Source organism: Aulostomus chinensis, chromosome 12, assembly GCF_037954235.1.
Source record: "Aulostomus chinensis isolate RoL2024-O1b breed Wild chromosome 12, RoL_Achi_v1.0, whole genome shotgun sequence".
Taxonomy (NCBI): domain Eukaryota; kingdom Metazoa; phylum Chordata; class Actinopteri; order Syngnathiformes; family Aulostomidae; genus Aulostomus; species Aulostomus chinensis.
In genome coordinates, this window is record NC_141331.1 from 21,318,337 (window position 1) to 21,335,143 (window position 16,807).

The 16,807-nt window shown below is 39.2% G+C and overlaps 1 protein-coding gene across 1 annotated transcript in view; it reads right to left on the reverse strand.

The window, feature by feature from the left end:
- Window positions 1–530: 530 nt before the first annotated feature.
- Window positions 531–16,807, reverse strand: part of tbx15 (T-box transcription factor 15) — a 31,687-nt gene continuing 15,410 nt past the window's right edge. Inside the window, exons 4-8 of the mRNA XM_086221334.1 lie at window positions 15,693–15,864; window positions 9,951–10,118; window positions 9,523–9,587; window positions 5,023–5,120; window positions 531–1,777 (exon numbers count right to left, since the gene is read on the reverse strand). Coding sequence (XP_086077460.1) covers window positions 945–1,777; window positions 5,023–5,120; window positions 9,523–9,587; window positions 9,951–10,118; window positions 15,693–15,864 — 1,336 coding nt within the window. The 3' untranslated portion in view covers window positions 531–944. The remainder of the gene's footprint in view (window positions 1,778–5,022; window positions 5,121–9,522; window positions 9,588–9,950; window positions 10,119–15,692; window positions 15,865–16,807) is intronic.

Consider the following 16,807-nt stretch of genomic DNA (forward strand, 5'->3'; position numbering starts at 1 on the left):
TGTGTGTGTATACATATATATATATATATATATATATATATATACATATATATATATATATATATATGTATGTATGCGCAAAGAAAAAACATAATCCACTCAAAAATAGGGAAACCAGGGTCAGTCAGGGTTGATTATAATGTTGATGGAGGTTGTGCAGAAATGTCAGGATGCAGAAGTTCCTGTTTCCCCTTCATCTACAGGTATATAATTCATTTCGTCCATGTGTTGCGGTCATCCTGTTTGACCCGTTGACCAGCCGCCACAGTGTCCAGATACTTGGTCTCCTGCATGTGTGAGGAGCAGTGAGTCATTGTCCAGTTGTCCTTTTCATTCCAGCTGCGAACCACTGACCCTCTGATGGTTCTAAAATGATACAGCACAAGTGTGTGAAGTAAAAACTTCTGGCTCACAAAGAAAATTCTTTGGTTGTATGATGTCATGATTGGATGGCATTGGAGTCCCCCCACCCCACCCCCAAACACACACACACACACACACACACACACACACACACACACACACACACACACACACACACACACACACAAATCAAGAATGAGTCACTTGAAAGCGGCTGTTGTTACTATTGCACCATAATAGATTCATGGGTTCATGACTGATATTCCGTTCTGAACCACAGCACGATGTCTCCTCCAACCTCTTACGCTCAGTTTTTTTTTTTTGTAAGAGAATCGGGTTGCCATCTTAATGATTGTCTTCATTAATGTATATTAAATAATTGTTTTGACTCCCTCTAAAAGGCCTTTTTAAGTGGGGAGTATACTAAAAAACTATAACATCAGATGATACCCTTTTCTGAAAGTTTTTTTTTTGTATACTTCAAAACTTTAGCATCATAAAACATCATCACACAGGGTCCATAGATAATAGATTTGCTTTTCAGCTGAAAAACTGACAATCGTACAAAACGATCTCTGTGTCTACACCATGTGCATGGACATTTGAGAGGTGGAACCATACTGACGTCCATCGCAGGAGTTGCTGCCCTGCTGGCTGCTGGTGGTGTTGCCGATCATGTGCATAGTGTCCATGCTTCCATTAGGCAAGTACTGCCGCTCGGTGAAAGCCCCGGCGGGAGAGGAGGAGCACAGCAACCCTCCCTGGGGCTTCTCAGGGCTGGTGGCCAATCGGGGAGAGGTGGGGAAGTTGTATCCATACAGGTTGTAAGGGTTGTGAAGGGAGAAAGCATTATAGGAGCCCTGCTGCACATGGTGGTGGCTTCCGCTGAATAAGTGAGCGGAGGAAGGGGAGGATCCAGATGGAGTGGAGGAGGCAGAGCTGGAGCTCCCTCCTGCCTGCATCACATACTGAAGCTGTGAGGCTGGGAAGGAGCCCAGCTGACCACTGTAAGCATCCATCTTGCCACCGGTGCCACCACCGCTGCTGCTGCTGGTCAGGGAGGCATGCGCACCACCTTGCATGCCGGCAGCAATTAAGGAGGAAGTCCTTTGTGGCAGGAAGGATTCAGTGGGCTGAGTGGAGGCCACAGTACCCCCCGCTGATTGTAGGCGTCCGTAGGAGCTGTCAGCCAGGCCGCTGTAGCCCTGCAGGGCAGCCATGTTACTCCGAGCACACGCTGGGTACTCGGACAGCCCCAAGTTGCAGAGCTGGCTCTCCCTGCAGCCTACATTAAAGGTGTTGGGGGCCAGATGGAAAGTTGGAGGGGAGCAGGAAGGGGAGAGGAGGTGTGCTGCACCAGAGGGGGAGGGCGTCCCTGTGCTGGAGGTTGTGGGAGAAGTGCCAGTGCTTCCACCTAAAAACAAAAATAAAGAGTGAAATAGAGAGCCAGTTTTATAGGTGGTCAAAAAAAGAGGTCACTCTCTCAGCAAAAACTTTTCAACTGGAATATGGGTGCATTCAGAGGAGGGGTTTGTGATGCTGAAGAGATTCAATGTGTAATTCTGTTTATGTGCAGGAGCTTATCCCAGGAATGTGATTATTACCCCTTATACCATGGTCTTGGTAACCATTCAAATCTAATATGCTGCTGGATGTCAATTAATTCCTTGTACACAGACACTTTCTTAAGTAGTTCCAGTCAAAGAGACTGCTCAACTTCTTAAGAAACGCACTGGAAGCCACATTAGCGGAGAGTAGCTATGGCAGAAATTTGAAATAAAGAAAGCTGATATAAATTTTTCCATATGACAGTAAACAAGTCTTCTTTATACATTTAAATTCTTTTTCAAACAAGAGTCTAAGCATTTAGATGGTAGTGGTTTATTCATCAGACGTTATCCCTTACCTGAGTAGTTATTAAAGCAATAACTTTCAATACTGTAAAGAATATTTAGGCAGTGATTTGCAGTGCAGTGTTCCTGAGGTTAAACACATCTCATTTAATTTTGGAATTTTTAAATTATTTTGACTTTTTTTTAAATACATCTGGATTTTGCCTTTGTATACCCCATTTAAAAAAAGGATATATTAAAACATTTTTCCAGAACAAAACCCTTGAACACTAAGCACACTGTCATGATCAGGGACTAAAATATCTGTAAACAAACACTGAATCAAAAAGAGCATGTCTGTTCCCCCTGATCATTTGAAAATATGAATAAAGCACACTTCACTTTGTCACTCATTCACTCCAAGGTTTTTGCTCAAAATTTTTTTCTTTCTTTTTTTTCCAAAAATCTGTCTCACTGAACGCATACCTCTGACCTTTGACCTCTCTGCAAGAAAAAAAAAAAGGATTTCCCCCCGTGGGGAAGTATTAGTATTAACTTCTCAGTGCCAGTCCTCCACATCCTTTCTAAAGAAACAGCGGTCTGGCATATCTGGTTGCAACATTAAAATACATGTTTGACACAGAAATTTTTCTGAGGATTTTCTTGAAGGAACCAAGGAGCCCTCTAAATGTGCCTTAAAAGTTTTTTTTTAAAGCTGTTCTCTATGATCATTAAAGAGAACAGCCTGAGGGAGCATTTCCCATTGGTCTGAGTTGACTAATATTATTAAAACAGAGGTATAATTATGAATTCACCTGCATCCAGTTTAATGTATAATTATGATCTGTGTGGATTGCTTCAAACCCTTACCCTCAGATTGACTGCAGTCTTTGAAATTACGCTGGATACAAGATCATGAAGTACATCATAAACTATATTGATGGTATATGGAAAAAAGTATGGATTAGGTATTGAAATTATGTTTTGAGAGGGCATGGACAACACAACACACTGCCCTAAATCCTTCCCTCAATAAAAAGCAACAAGTTCTGTGTTTAGATATGGACTGTCGTAACTCAAATGAATGGATAAAAGGGAAATATATATATTCTGTACAATCACACACACACAGTTGGCAAAAATCGATGGCTATAAATAACAGATTTCTCTATTAATGAGAACTTGGCTGGGATTCATCTTGCTGCTGAAGAGTTTGAAGGCAGCATGAAGAGGCATAACTAAATTATCCAGCACTCGCTTGGCTGGGGTTCTGATTTTGTGCCATATGCCTTCGATAATTTCGGCTACAGTGTTGTGCTCTGCTTGAAGAATGAAGGAGGAAAGAAACAAAGATACAATAAGAGAGCGTAAGTAGAAGGAGAGAGGAAGATCATATGGTGATGTAATGTTTTCCTTTGGTTAGACAGCCTGAGGGGCTTCACTTCATTCAGGGGAAAACTTGTCGGGAAAAGTGTCTGGTGACATAAGAGCAAAACTAGATGCATATACACACAGTACTGTGGTTACACACAGCAAAAGCACAGTGCAGAGTCCTCTCGCAGTGATACAGAGCTCACTGGCAGCAGAAGAACTTTAATTAAATTCAGTTTTGAGGTTTAATGACAACAAACACATCTGCTTACTCAGACAAAATAGGTTGCATCACGCCATGCTGCCCTTCAGAGATACCCAAAAGATAAGGTCAGCAAGCATGCTTGCTTTTAAACCCCCCAAAGTTGGAGCAGAGATTGAGGGAGGTGGCCTGACTGATTCGTATCATGGTGCTATCCAAAAGCCACACAACTTGTTTCATGATTTTAATTTCAAGGGTGGCGCATGATGTGAAAAGTTCAGCAGACATGTGCCAGACAAGCAGTGTATGGCCAAGCTCAAATGAAGGACAAGCATGGCCGATTCAGCATGTGGTGATATATGCAAGGAAAGTATGCAGCAGCAGAGTTCAGGTTGGGACAGCACATACACCAAGGTCATATAATTACCACTGTACTGTAATGCTCTGTTGAGAAAATTCCAATATGAAATGAAAAGCGATCATCAGATGAGGTCACTGGGTACTCACAGATTCATGTCAAGTGTCTTAAACAAGGCAAATCTGCTTCAAAAGCTCTTTAACAATGCAATTAGCCATGCGTCTGGGATCATTTAGCATGATTGCTGATGAATGTTTTTCTTTTCCTCTCTGTAAAAACCTGAGGTCATGTGGTCAAAGTGAGGTGCTGTCAGGTTCAAGGGTTACCATGTTACTGGAGTCCAGAATCAAATCTCATAGAATATAATACAGAAAATGGGTTAATACCTGCGGACTCACAGGGTGTTTAATCCCAAATCATAAGGCCTGTCACGATGGAGTAACACAAGTTGAAGGAAGACACATTTCTTAATGTTTATATTAATTCTTTGTCTATGAAAGAGGGAAACTCTTGGACTGGAGTGATGTCACATATTAAAGTGAGATTGAAGAGTCAAAAATTCAAAAGTTTCGTTGATTGACTTCCATTGTAAAGAAAAAGCTGAAAGAGGATGAAATTAAAGGAATTTGATGTCTCAGAGTGACACCGTTTTTTCATTGAAAGTGAGAAGGAGTTGAAAGTCGGCAAAAAACTTCAAGAATGAGGAGAATAAAGATTAGGATCTCAGAAATTACATACTCAGATATCAGTTTCTATTTCAAGACAGGAGCTCTGCCCTGACGAAAAAAAAATCCTTTTAAATTTTGGATTAAATCTCTTTTTCCCCCAATAAAGAAAAAGGAAGTGGCAGACGTAACATTTTGTCCAATTCAGAGCAACTGTGTACCTTTACACACCTTGCTGTTTCTGCATGCTGGTGAAATCTTCAAATGTGAGGGTCCTCACAGGAGGTCTCCAGAAAGCATAGGTTTCCATGATGGCTTCCAAGCCGGTCCTGATGAAGAGACATTTTTTTAAATTTTTTTTTTAGATGAGAAATAAAACCAAAACAGAGCACAAAAATGGCAAGCAGCACAAAGAGAGAAATCATTCCATATTCATTACTGTTCCCAGAGGCAGTGGGACTGCTCTGTTCTCTGGGTGATGGGAGATCTGGTTGGTTGGTCAGTGGAGACTGGTGGTCAGTGGATTTGTGTGTGTGTGTGTGTGTGTGTGTGTGTGTGTGTGTGTGTGTGTGTGCCTGTGTGTGTGTGTGTGTGTGTGCGTGCATGTGTTTTGGAGGGGAGAGAGAGAGTGTTTGTGTGTGTGGGTGTGTTGGAGGGGAGAGAGTATCATGAGTAGAAAGAGAAACAGAAAGAGGGAGGGAGTAACCGGACTCTTGCTCATAGGAAACTGGAGCCATTAAAAAGGGGCAGGTTTTTACTGTGCTCATAAATCTGGGTGACGTTTCATCTCAAATCTGTACACAGCTCTCCTTCCTGCTTGATTTACTTCCCTGCGCAACACTGCGCTGTCGCCCCAGAGAAACGCAGCTCCTGTCACTACCCTCCCTGTTATTTTAATTCCCTGGCTGTGGAAGCTCGTTAGTGTGCCATGCTAATCGGCCCAGCCCTCACCATCACTGCACTCATTCATAACTCTCACTCTGCTCTGGGACCAGAACCCAACAAATGAGCTGTATCGCTCTGCTCAACCATCAAGCCTGGTCAACAGGCACAACAGCTGGCACCACCACAACTTAAAGATTTGGAAAGCTCCTTATTAAGAGGCTGTTGGGCATCTAAAAGAGAAAACAACTTGGTGCTTAATTTAAGAAATAGTAGTGCAGGTTTGCCATTTCTGTTCATTTCTAATTTCCCTTGAATGTGGAAAGAATCACTCAAATCAATTTCCCCATCTCTGTAGCAGAAAGATTTGACTTGATTTTGCTCTTCTGTTTATTCATTATTTACTTAAATCAGTAAACAACACCTAAAATGACGTGGCTGTCATATTAGGTCTTAATATGAAACAACCCATATGTTTACCTGATGAAGGTCTATGCATAGGTAAAAGTAGGGACTGTGTTTGTGAAAGGTGGACACGTTTTACTGTTTTCAATGCTCGCTGGTTATTCCTCTAGGAATTATGAGACAAAGCCAGAATTTGTTTTTCATATTATTGATATGTGGGGTTTATTATCATTAAAAGATCATTTTTGAAAAAAAATGGTTTAAATTCACAGAGGGAAAACTATTATTATTATTATTATTATTATTATTATTATTATTATTGTTATTATTGTTATTATTATTGTTATTATTATTATTATTATTATTATTATTATTATTATTATTATTATTATTATTATTATTATTCAAAAGATAATTCAATGGTCAGGGCTACAACTCACTAAAAATGTTCTTGACTCATCAATAGTGAAAAAAATGTAAGACATTAAGTAAGAAATCAAGAATTGTATTAAAAGAGTTTAATGTGACAGAAGCTGACTTGTCGCTCGCAAAAATTGTATATATTAATCTGAACAACAGAACTCCAAAGAAGGGCAGAAATGAGGAGTTGCAAACGGCAAGGACAAATCTCTGGACAAATATCTTGCTCTCTGTCATCTTTTCATCTGCAAAGTTTCTGCAAAGAGGTTCTATTGCCAGTTCATAAATCAACTAGTCTATTGTTTGAAAAATGAAAAAAGATGTCTCAAATATCTGTGTGCCCATAATGCAGACCAGATGAGGGGGCTGCTTTCATGTGCGGAGGGGTCTGGTGGTTCAGCGGGCCCCCTCCCCTGTTCCTCCTCAATTGTTATATGATAATTCGAAGGCTAAGGGAGTGAGAGAGGAATCATAAGAAGGAAGCAATGGAGAGGGCCTTTTTTTGGGCCCTGAAGTAGCAGGCGAGGTTGTCACAGAGGGAAGACCTCTATAGCCCTCTATAGGTGTTGTTGGTTCATCAACAAAATGTCAAGAAAGGAGGATGCCCACTTGAAATTTCTTCTGTCAACCTTCATTGTCAAGACTATTCTCATGGCAGGTGCTAGCATGTAAAAGATATTTACATCTTGTCCTGTTTTTTCAAATTAAGAGCAGAGCTTGTCCTGACTGACGTCAGCAGACAATGACTTCACAACTGATGCAAAAGTGGGATGACCAGACCAGTCCCACATTCCTTACATAGTGACCTGTTTGATGTTTGAATCATGTTATATATTTCCATAAAAGTAACACTTTACAGGGTACATTAATAACTGTTAGTTATGACTCGGTAAACCATAAAAAATGATTCATTTACCCTAAGGAATGTTTAATTAAGGTTAGGTTGTGCTTAGCCAACCAGTACTTTAAGCTTCCTTCGCTGTCAGTTAATTTAGCTCACCTTAAGATAAATGTTAACTGTTAAATAATGCAACAAGCAACTATATATGAATGTGTTCTTGTTTCCAGGTCACAGCAAAAACAGGGGGAAGATTAGTGGGTTTAGGGGTTACTTAAGGGGCACACATTTCCCATCTTAGAATAAGGGTCACAAAGAGCATAATTAATTATGCAAAAGTAAAATATTTATATATAACTAAGCATGAATTGACCTTTGTTAAAGTGCACTTATAGTAAAGTGCTACACCTTTAACTTTTAACACTGCATCCCTTCATCAAAAACCATGATAGAATAAGTAATGAATTAATGTGTGTTAAAAATGTAGGCAGCTGTCTTATCTAGAGCTGTCTAGATGTCGTGACTATAGTGAGCCAAATTTAGATTAAAGCAGGGTTATACAAAACACTATATTTAAATATTTCTATTTGAAGTCTCACAGGGAGGCATAGCTCAGAGGTAGTGTTGCCATCTAGCAACTAAAGTGTTGCTGGTTCCATGCTCACACATCTTCGTGACGATGTTGAAGTGTCCTTGAGCAAGAAAGTGAGTCCCTAATCATTCCCGATGGCCCTGCAGTGGACTGGCGATCTGTCCAAGATGTGTACCTCGCCAGATGTCAGCTGGGACAGGCTCCAGCCCCCCCACGACCCTTAACGGATAAGTGGTATAGATAATGGATGGATGGATATTTTGAGTCTTAATTTTTTCCAACATTTTATATAATCACATGACTGACAAAACCTATACAAGTGCATTCATCCTGCTCTCAGAGAGGGAGAATAGGGAACAGCACAGATCCAATAACCTCTAAGGTTTTACACAGCGATTTGGACAGGCAAAATGTCAAGATTGTATTCTTCGACCATGAAAAGAAAACACATCCTCTGCACCAAACCTACACACACTCAAGCAACAACTTAGTAGTTAAGATTAAAGGTAGGTTTTTGAAGTGTTATGGCAAGGCACTTGTACCAAAAATTCCTTCAATAAGTTAACTTAAAGATGGGGCTATAGTGATTCTACAAGATCTGCGATCTGTGACTGGATAGTTTTCTGGAACAAGCCACTGATGCAGGCAAAAAAAATAAAAAACAAAACAAAACAAACAAAAAAAAAACAGTAAATTGACAGCAAACGGTCTGTTGGTTATCATCACATTACTCCATGGTAAACATAAACTGTCACCACAATTACTCTGGGGTATGTAATTAGAGCAAAATATCCAGACAATGTACAAGACATCTGTGTGGTATTCTGGTGGTAATACAAATAATCAAAGACTGGAATCTGATTTGAATTTATAATTAATTCCAACAGTGTCAGAATCTTGAGCAGGAGCTTTATCGATCACAGAGGTATCATGAGCAATGCTTGTTTGTTTAACCTTGTTCTTTCAGGGTCAGGCTGCTGCAACATTTTTGCTCTGTGTTGTCTTTTGCATTTGGTGCCTCTATTCAATGAGATGAATTACTGTCAGATAGAAAGTCATGCGGGGTGTAGGAATGATCTCATCCACCAGTGACTCCTTGTCTGTGCTCCAGCTCTCAAGTGTTCTTCTTGGCAGCAGACGCAGCAGCTGTCTTTATATGGAGCAACATATGGTACTAAGTGTTATCTACAGGGGATTATTTCCATATTAAAGGCCACATGAAAGAAAATCAGAGTGGATTTTTTTGTGGGTAGCATGAAGATATGTACCCAAATCCAAATATATTATTCAAGAATAATGGCAAAAGAATTTCCTTTACCCGAGTTGCTTGTTATCATTACGGGTAAAAAGTCAGTTTCCCGATTGACACGTCTGTGTGTCCATTGTAGATTGCCATAAAATAAAGATTGCTTTTGCTTGCTTTTCTATAATGTAGCACTTTTTTTTTTTTTTTACGAATTTGTTAATGTACGCCACATTATTGATCTCTATAGTCTATAGTAACTCCATCAAGTCAGTACACACCAAGCAGCAAGCTGAGAGCTGATGGAATGCCTTTCATAGTCTGCACAGTTGAGGTGTAAAGAGAACGCACCTGTTTCTGCCCGAGTCCCTGAATCCTTTGGCAAATGGGTTTCGATCGATCTTTAGTCTGGTGATCTGCAAAGATGAACACAAGGGCAAATAGTAAGCTATTGAGATTTAAAATAATGTAATCACAGATATGTGTAAGTGTATAATTGCAGGTTATCAAAATAGCAAAAGTACTGCTAAACTTTTATCACAATTCAAATATTGGCATTGACGTCTACACTGTTTTGTAAAAAAGTGTTGAATTTTGAAATAACATTGTTTCTTTTAAGTCAATGAGGAAATCATATTAGTGCCTATTTCTATCAAAGTATTTGAGGGATTTGAGTAAAATGTATGATGTTGGTTGAATTATGTTAATTCTCTCAATTGGAAGCACTGTAAACTCTGTGCATTAACAATGACTGCCATCACCGGAATTAAACATCACACCTGTTGGTTCTGGTATGCAGTGACGGTGGTGAAGACGGTCTCTGGGAAGCTGAAGGTCTTGACTCCCTCTCCGCTTGGTACAGGCTTGTTTGGTGACAGTTCGCTGCTGAAATCCTTCCTGATGACATGAACTCGAGGCTGATACTTGTGCATAGAGTGAAGGATGATCTGAAAACATGGAGGGAAACAAGGTGATGTTGGCTTTTCTTGCTAATATGGAGTGGCCTGTTTAAATCCATAATTGTTGCGGTATGATGTCTGGAGCAGGTTTAATCCAAATGTTTAGTAGAAATTTTAAACACTACTTTAATGTTTAACAGACACAATGATGTATACTGTAAAACAAACAAAAAAACAATCAGAGAACATACTTTTTTTTTGGTGCACATGTCATCCACAGAAAAACATAAATTTTACATGTCAAAAAAAGCTAGATTTTTTTTCTCCACACATTACAATATGATGTGACATGTTTCATAAAGGGGATCACATGTGAACGACAGGTTAAAACATCAGCAGAACAAGATACTTTCTACAGCTAGGCCAAGGCTTCTTCAGTGGAGTCTGGGCTTGTCAGGGTTGTAGGTTCAGGTTGATTTGCAGCCCAACCACCAAAAACTCCCAATTAACGTCTAAAAGTTCGTAAATTGTGTGCTTACCCAATCCAATGGTAGCACATGAAATTTGGGGTGGCACCCAGGTTGGCCAATCATTTATCAGGGGTAGCCAGAGCCACCCTGGACACCCTTGTGTCTCCACTCCTGGTTTTAAACATGGAAAGTCCATGTGTTTTTGCCTGTAACTCTAATCATTTTGTCATTTTGAAAAGATTTTTGAAAATAATGGAGACAGCTGTGGAAAATCTTCAAGTAACTCAGACCAAACTTTCTATTTTATGAATCTGTTTTTGTTTGTAATATATATATAAACAACCATCACAAAAGAAATGTGACAAAAACATCTCAAACAACCCAGTTAACCCTAACCCTAACCCTGAGAATTCAAAATGTAGTTGTGAAGTGAATTGATTAAATGGAGCCCTCATAAGTTTATTCATATATTGCAAATCTGTGCATGTGTGGCTCTCCAGTTGAAGATGTAACACATAATGTGAAGTTTTAATTGTCCACACTACAAGCTCCAACATAACACCTATTCATTCAACTGGAGCTCTGGTGAGGTAACATAATGTTAAGCAGAAACCGAGTTCAAACTTATGCTCACAGGAGGGCCAAGGATTATTTCACAGCAGAGTTGAGGCATCAGACAGTGTCAGCCCCAACCTGGCCTCAGGGCCTCGGTCTGGTCTTGATTAATCTGAGGGTGAGAAAACCTCCCCAGAGCCAGACACGCCCACCCTCCGGATATACTACAGCAGAGCGGGTCATTTCAAACCAAGGCCACAGGTGGGCGGGCAGTTTAAGGAACACTACATTTAATATTCAAGGCCTCGATGTACATACTCACACACGCAAAGACGTGTGTCCCAATCTGATATCCTCATTTCTAAGACCTGTTCTGCTCTATATTTATTTATCTATTTATTTATGAATTGATCTATTTCAGCACCCTGTGCCTGAAAAGAAATCACCTTTCAGTCAATCCACATGAGTGGTGGTGTGGTGTCTTTTTTCCTCAGGTGCTTAACAGATGCACAAAGTTGTGTTTCCTTTTTGATTTTTTTTTTAATGTTGTGCCGCTTGTTGCACGTTAGGAAAGAAAGGATCCAGTGTTTTGAAAAGTTCACCCATCCAGTTTAATTTATTTCAATCTTTTGCTGCTGGGGTGGGGGGGATTCTGAAAGAACAACATCAAATGAAACCACTTTAATGATCTGGACGTTAAATCACCGTCTCTCTCTCAGCAATAGAGTTTTCAAAACACACACACACACACACACACACACACACACACACACACACAAACACACACAGAGATATACTATACTGTAGCTGCCTTATTGCCCAGAGGAGTCATGCTTCTAGTCCCCAGCAGGCCTGACGTGATGCAGTCAAAGCAGATCACACATCGACACGTTGAACTCTCAGAGAGCAGCCAGAGGACAGTTGTTCACGCTCAAATACAGTTAAGCTCAATAAGTGATGTTTTCCTTTTCATGGTAGGTAATGACGTCCTTTTAATCATCTGGAAACGTACACCAGAAAGACACAGACACATCTTGCCTGGAACCCACTATTAAACCTTGTTTATAAAGCAAATTTTACACAGGACTGTTGGCCTGATCTACTTTTCAAACACAGTTAAATAGCCAAAGAAAGTCATTGAAGTAATGGTTTATCTGCTCATTGCATCAGAGTGGATATTCCAACCAACACCCACGTCCTATAAAAAGCTGGACTGAATAAAAACAGACCGAGCACATACTGTAGTTAGAAATTCTTCAGTTTTTAAAAGTTATGATGTCGTAGCACTGATACAATATAGTGAAATGGATCATTAACCACAAAGCAAGTATAAAACAAAAGAAAAGCAGTCCAGCCTGCTTCAGCCTTTTATTAGCTTTTCCCATAGACCAGCAAGGACAGACAGGAAGTAGACGACAGGCGAGAGTGACAGCGTGAGGCGGAGTTGAAGCCACAAGGACGAAGCCTGAGGCTAACAAGTCCAGCCAGGCACCAAGGGGTCCCGCAGACAGACTTTATAAAAGTTGTTAGTGTGGGCTGCAGTGCTATGTTATCGTGTGTGTGTGTGTGTGTCTTTGTGTGTGTAAAAGTTTGTGTGTGTATTTTTGCATGCACACCACAAGCAACCACACAGTGACAGAGGTATAGTTCAATTCAGCCCCACATTCGATGGAACATTAGAGTAATTTGTGATATAAACTATCTAGGAGGCAATTTTCTGCCCAAGTATGGCTCAGTTCTAAAAAATAATTGTCTTCTGGACCATCAATTGTTTTCCTCTTCTTGCGTTGGTACTTTTACTAAAAAAAAAACAATCTGAACACTTTTTTGACCAATGAGATTTTATAGAGTAAAACCACAATTCTTGCACAATCAATATTATTATTGTTATTTCACAATAAGTCCGCATTTGATTTTCTTTTGTCATTGAAACAAGAAATGTGTTAGTAACCATTGTCAGATTGTTTGTTTGTAACATTTTAATCATAAACTAAAGTTAGAATCCTCAAAGCATGGACTGTTGCAACGTTCATTTTAACTCGGCAATTAACATCAAGATTATTATCAGTTATTAAAAACTCACAATTTAAAGTTGTTGTTTTTTTACAATGTGCAGTGAGTACTTTAACTACTAGTGGAGGGCACACATTCACATACAGCTCTGTTTATGAAAAAAATATATCTGATATATTTCGTCTCTGTCTCATGTTTGATTAGAGTTGTGACTCATGTTTTAAGCGGGCTGAAAGCTGTCTGATTTAAAAGAAGATTTAAAGAGGTAAATATAAATTGAATAAATTTAGTTAAATGTAGTGTTCTCTTTTTTGCCCATTCTTTTCAAATAGAAGAGAGGGGAGATACAAATATTAGACTGAGGTATGCTTTAATGGGAACTTTTTTTAACAAGTAAAAACAATTTGTCTTTTCTAAGTAACAAGAATTTACTGAAAACAAATCAAACCAGTAACCACCTTCGTCAAACCTGCAGATCTCATCTCAGCAGTACAAACTCGAGAGGGCAGTGTTTGTCAGTCTGGCAGATGATGTGCCATGTGATACATTATAAATATTTTGTTTTTCTCACAGACTGCTTGTGTTGTGGGCCGTGACATCTGATGATTCACAATGGTGTCTGTTTCTGATGAGACAAACATTTCAAGACACCACAAGTTTCAGGAGGAGGAGCAAGAAGTGGTGAGGTTTGCCACACAGGAAGCACCAAAATTAATTTCCTTTGGCCTTGAAAGGCCTCAAGGGGAAACAAATCCCTCAAACTAAACAGAGGGAGAGGAAAGACAATTTCTGCTCACTCAAACAGCTCTGCTGTGAATCTTCTCTCACCATCACCACCCTATATTTGTCACCACTGAGCTGATCTACAGCAGAGAGCCTGACCTGCTCACTATAGAGAAACAGAAGCCACCAGTTTAGAAATTTTTGGAAACTCTGTAAATCTTCCTTTCATCTTCTAATAACTGCATCTACTGATACCACAGATTTGTTGCAGCTTCTTGCTGTTTTCGAACTTGATGCAGTCTGCTGCATGCTTGGTCACCATGCCAGGAACTGCCACCCTCCATACATTTCCACCAGGAGAGAACAAAAGTAGTGCTAATTGCCATCAGCTAGTAAAAGGCAAATTAGGAAAAATAGACACACCTACATTTGCTAATAATTATGTCTCTCCTCACATTTATGCCCCCCCCCCCATTCATTTAAGCCCAATTTACACTTTTTTCTCTCTGATGTGGCTTTTACTAATGCCTAACAAATAAAAATTTTCAAGTGTTGGATGTATGACAGGATTAACCAGCCACTCAATAACTTTTCATTGGAATTAACACATCCATGTTACTGGAAATCTTCAAGGATGCTGTTGCATAACTGACACAGAATGTAAATGTTTGTCATTTTTGTCTTTTTCATTTAACATTTTCTTAGCTTTAAGTTCAAACACAAGGGAGAAATTAAAGCTAATAAAGTTTAAAAGGCAAAATGATTTCCTAACCTCATATTGACTCTGTCCCATGAAACACAGAAGTATAAAGCGCTTGGTGTTTATGATTAAGAAAGGTAGTAAATCCAAACTGTGGTCTAATTCTTTGCATTATGGTTTAAGCTTTTCACCAAATGAGACCCATATTACATATTTACCACAGCCAAAAACCAGTGAGAGACCTACTTTTGCTCACCACCTCTTTTACTGACATGGATACAAGCGAGACAATAAATCAGTCAGACTGTGGTCAGACTTATATTTTAGCTCAATGCTGTGGCTGCTGGAGCACACTACAAATCACATCCAATCATTAAGTACCCTTAGCAAAGTTGTTTCATTAAAAATGCTTTACGGAGCCATAGAGGAAATGAAAATGATATATTGAAACAATGGTTCAAGTCTCAGACCTCTAATGTCGCCAAGCTAATCCACAAAGCTAATAATACTGTGGACCGTCTTCAAAAAGATTGGTGGGTGAGTGAGTGGCAGAGCCGGAACATGTATGCGGAGAATTAATCCTTGTGAAAGTCCATGAAGAAATGTGTCAACTGTCCTTTCATACATCAAAAACATTTGTATCCAAAAAGTGCCTCATGGGCTCCAAGAGTATGTCTCCTCCATGAAGATGATTTATAGCATGAAAAATGAAACCAATGAATCACAGCTTTAACATTTAAGTTCAAAGTATATCAGCTGCAACGGTTATCATCTTTGGGCTGGACTGGATTGGATTCATTTAAATACTCACATCTGATTTGTGAGTGTGTGTCTGTGTGTGTGTGTGTGTATGTGTGTGTGTGTGTGCGCACAAGCGTGCATGCAAGTGGGGTATCTTGATGCTTAGTTATATATGAGTGATTGAATCTACATTATTTAAGCATAAGCAACAGTAACTTTTATTAATGACCTATCACACTAAAAAGTAATTTATTATTTTTGTTCCTACTGTCTGACTGTGGAAATATAAACATATCTGTCATTAATTTTAAAGTCTATTTACAACATGGGGCTTCACACATGTTTTGGGTTGTTTACCCACAGACACAAAGTTGTGAAACCTAAATGTCTCAGCTTGTACAGAAAAAAAGTCATCCTTACATGTCCCTGGTCATCCAGCTCATTGTTGGTGAGCTTCAGCTTGTCAAAGCTGACCACCTGCCTCATCCAGGTGTCTCCTGAGGCCAGAGAGTCAGGATGGATGTAGACCCTTGGTGGCACCGGGGAGTCAGCATTTCCCGCCACCATCCACTTGGAGCTGTGGTACACATACCTGAAGGGCAATACAGAGAGACTGACTGAAGCACCTGTATACAAGGTACAAAACACATCTAGTATTTAAATGGAGAAATACTGTGTAAAATATAAATCACTGTTCTTTTAAGAAAAGTTATTTTTACATCCAAAGAAATAATGTCCAATGTACTACAGGTGGTGAAAAAAAATATCCCCAACATGTTGAGACATACAAATTAGATTGTGTGACATTGTGAACCCTATATTTTAATGAAATGTTACTTGAGATCAGAGGGTAAATAATTTTTTTTAGAAATGGTCACACTTTTTTTTTTAAATAATGCTAAATGTTTAATATGCATGAGAAAAACTAGACCAGTGTATATTTCGTAACTTATTTTATTTAAAAAAGGTCAATGCAACTATTAATATCTATTAGTAAATATATGCAATTATGTTTGCTTTGCTTTTATTTTCTGCATGCATCATTTGGTCCCACAAAAAAAAACAACAATAAAACAAAACTAATAATCCCTCACTGACTGTTATCAAAGCTTATCTAACAACTAAGGTAATATCAGGGTTCAGCGGGCTATAAACCCTGTTTGTCACAAACTCCTACCACTTGGCTGCATTGACTCAACACTGTTTTTTTTAAAAAAAATCATCTCTTGCTTTTTTTCATTGTGCTTGAAATTTCTAACAAGAGCATCATAAAATACTCCATATGCAGTTGCATATTCGTCAGCATAGTATCAATTGAGAGCAGCCATAATATTTTATAATGCAATATGCGTGCACTTTGGGGTGTGATGAAGCATGCCAACTGTTAAATGGCAAGGAAGAAAGAAAGAAAAAAGATATTAAACCATGCTGTGTTCAAAAAATGAATAATTTGTTGCAACACTGCTAGACAGAGCCATCAAAAAAGACTAAAATGCATATCGAGGATAGAAGGCATATGACAGAAACAAAAAGGT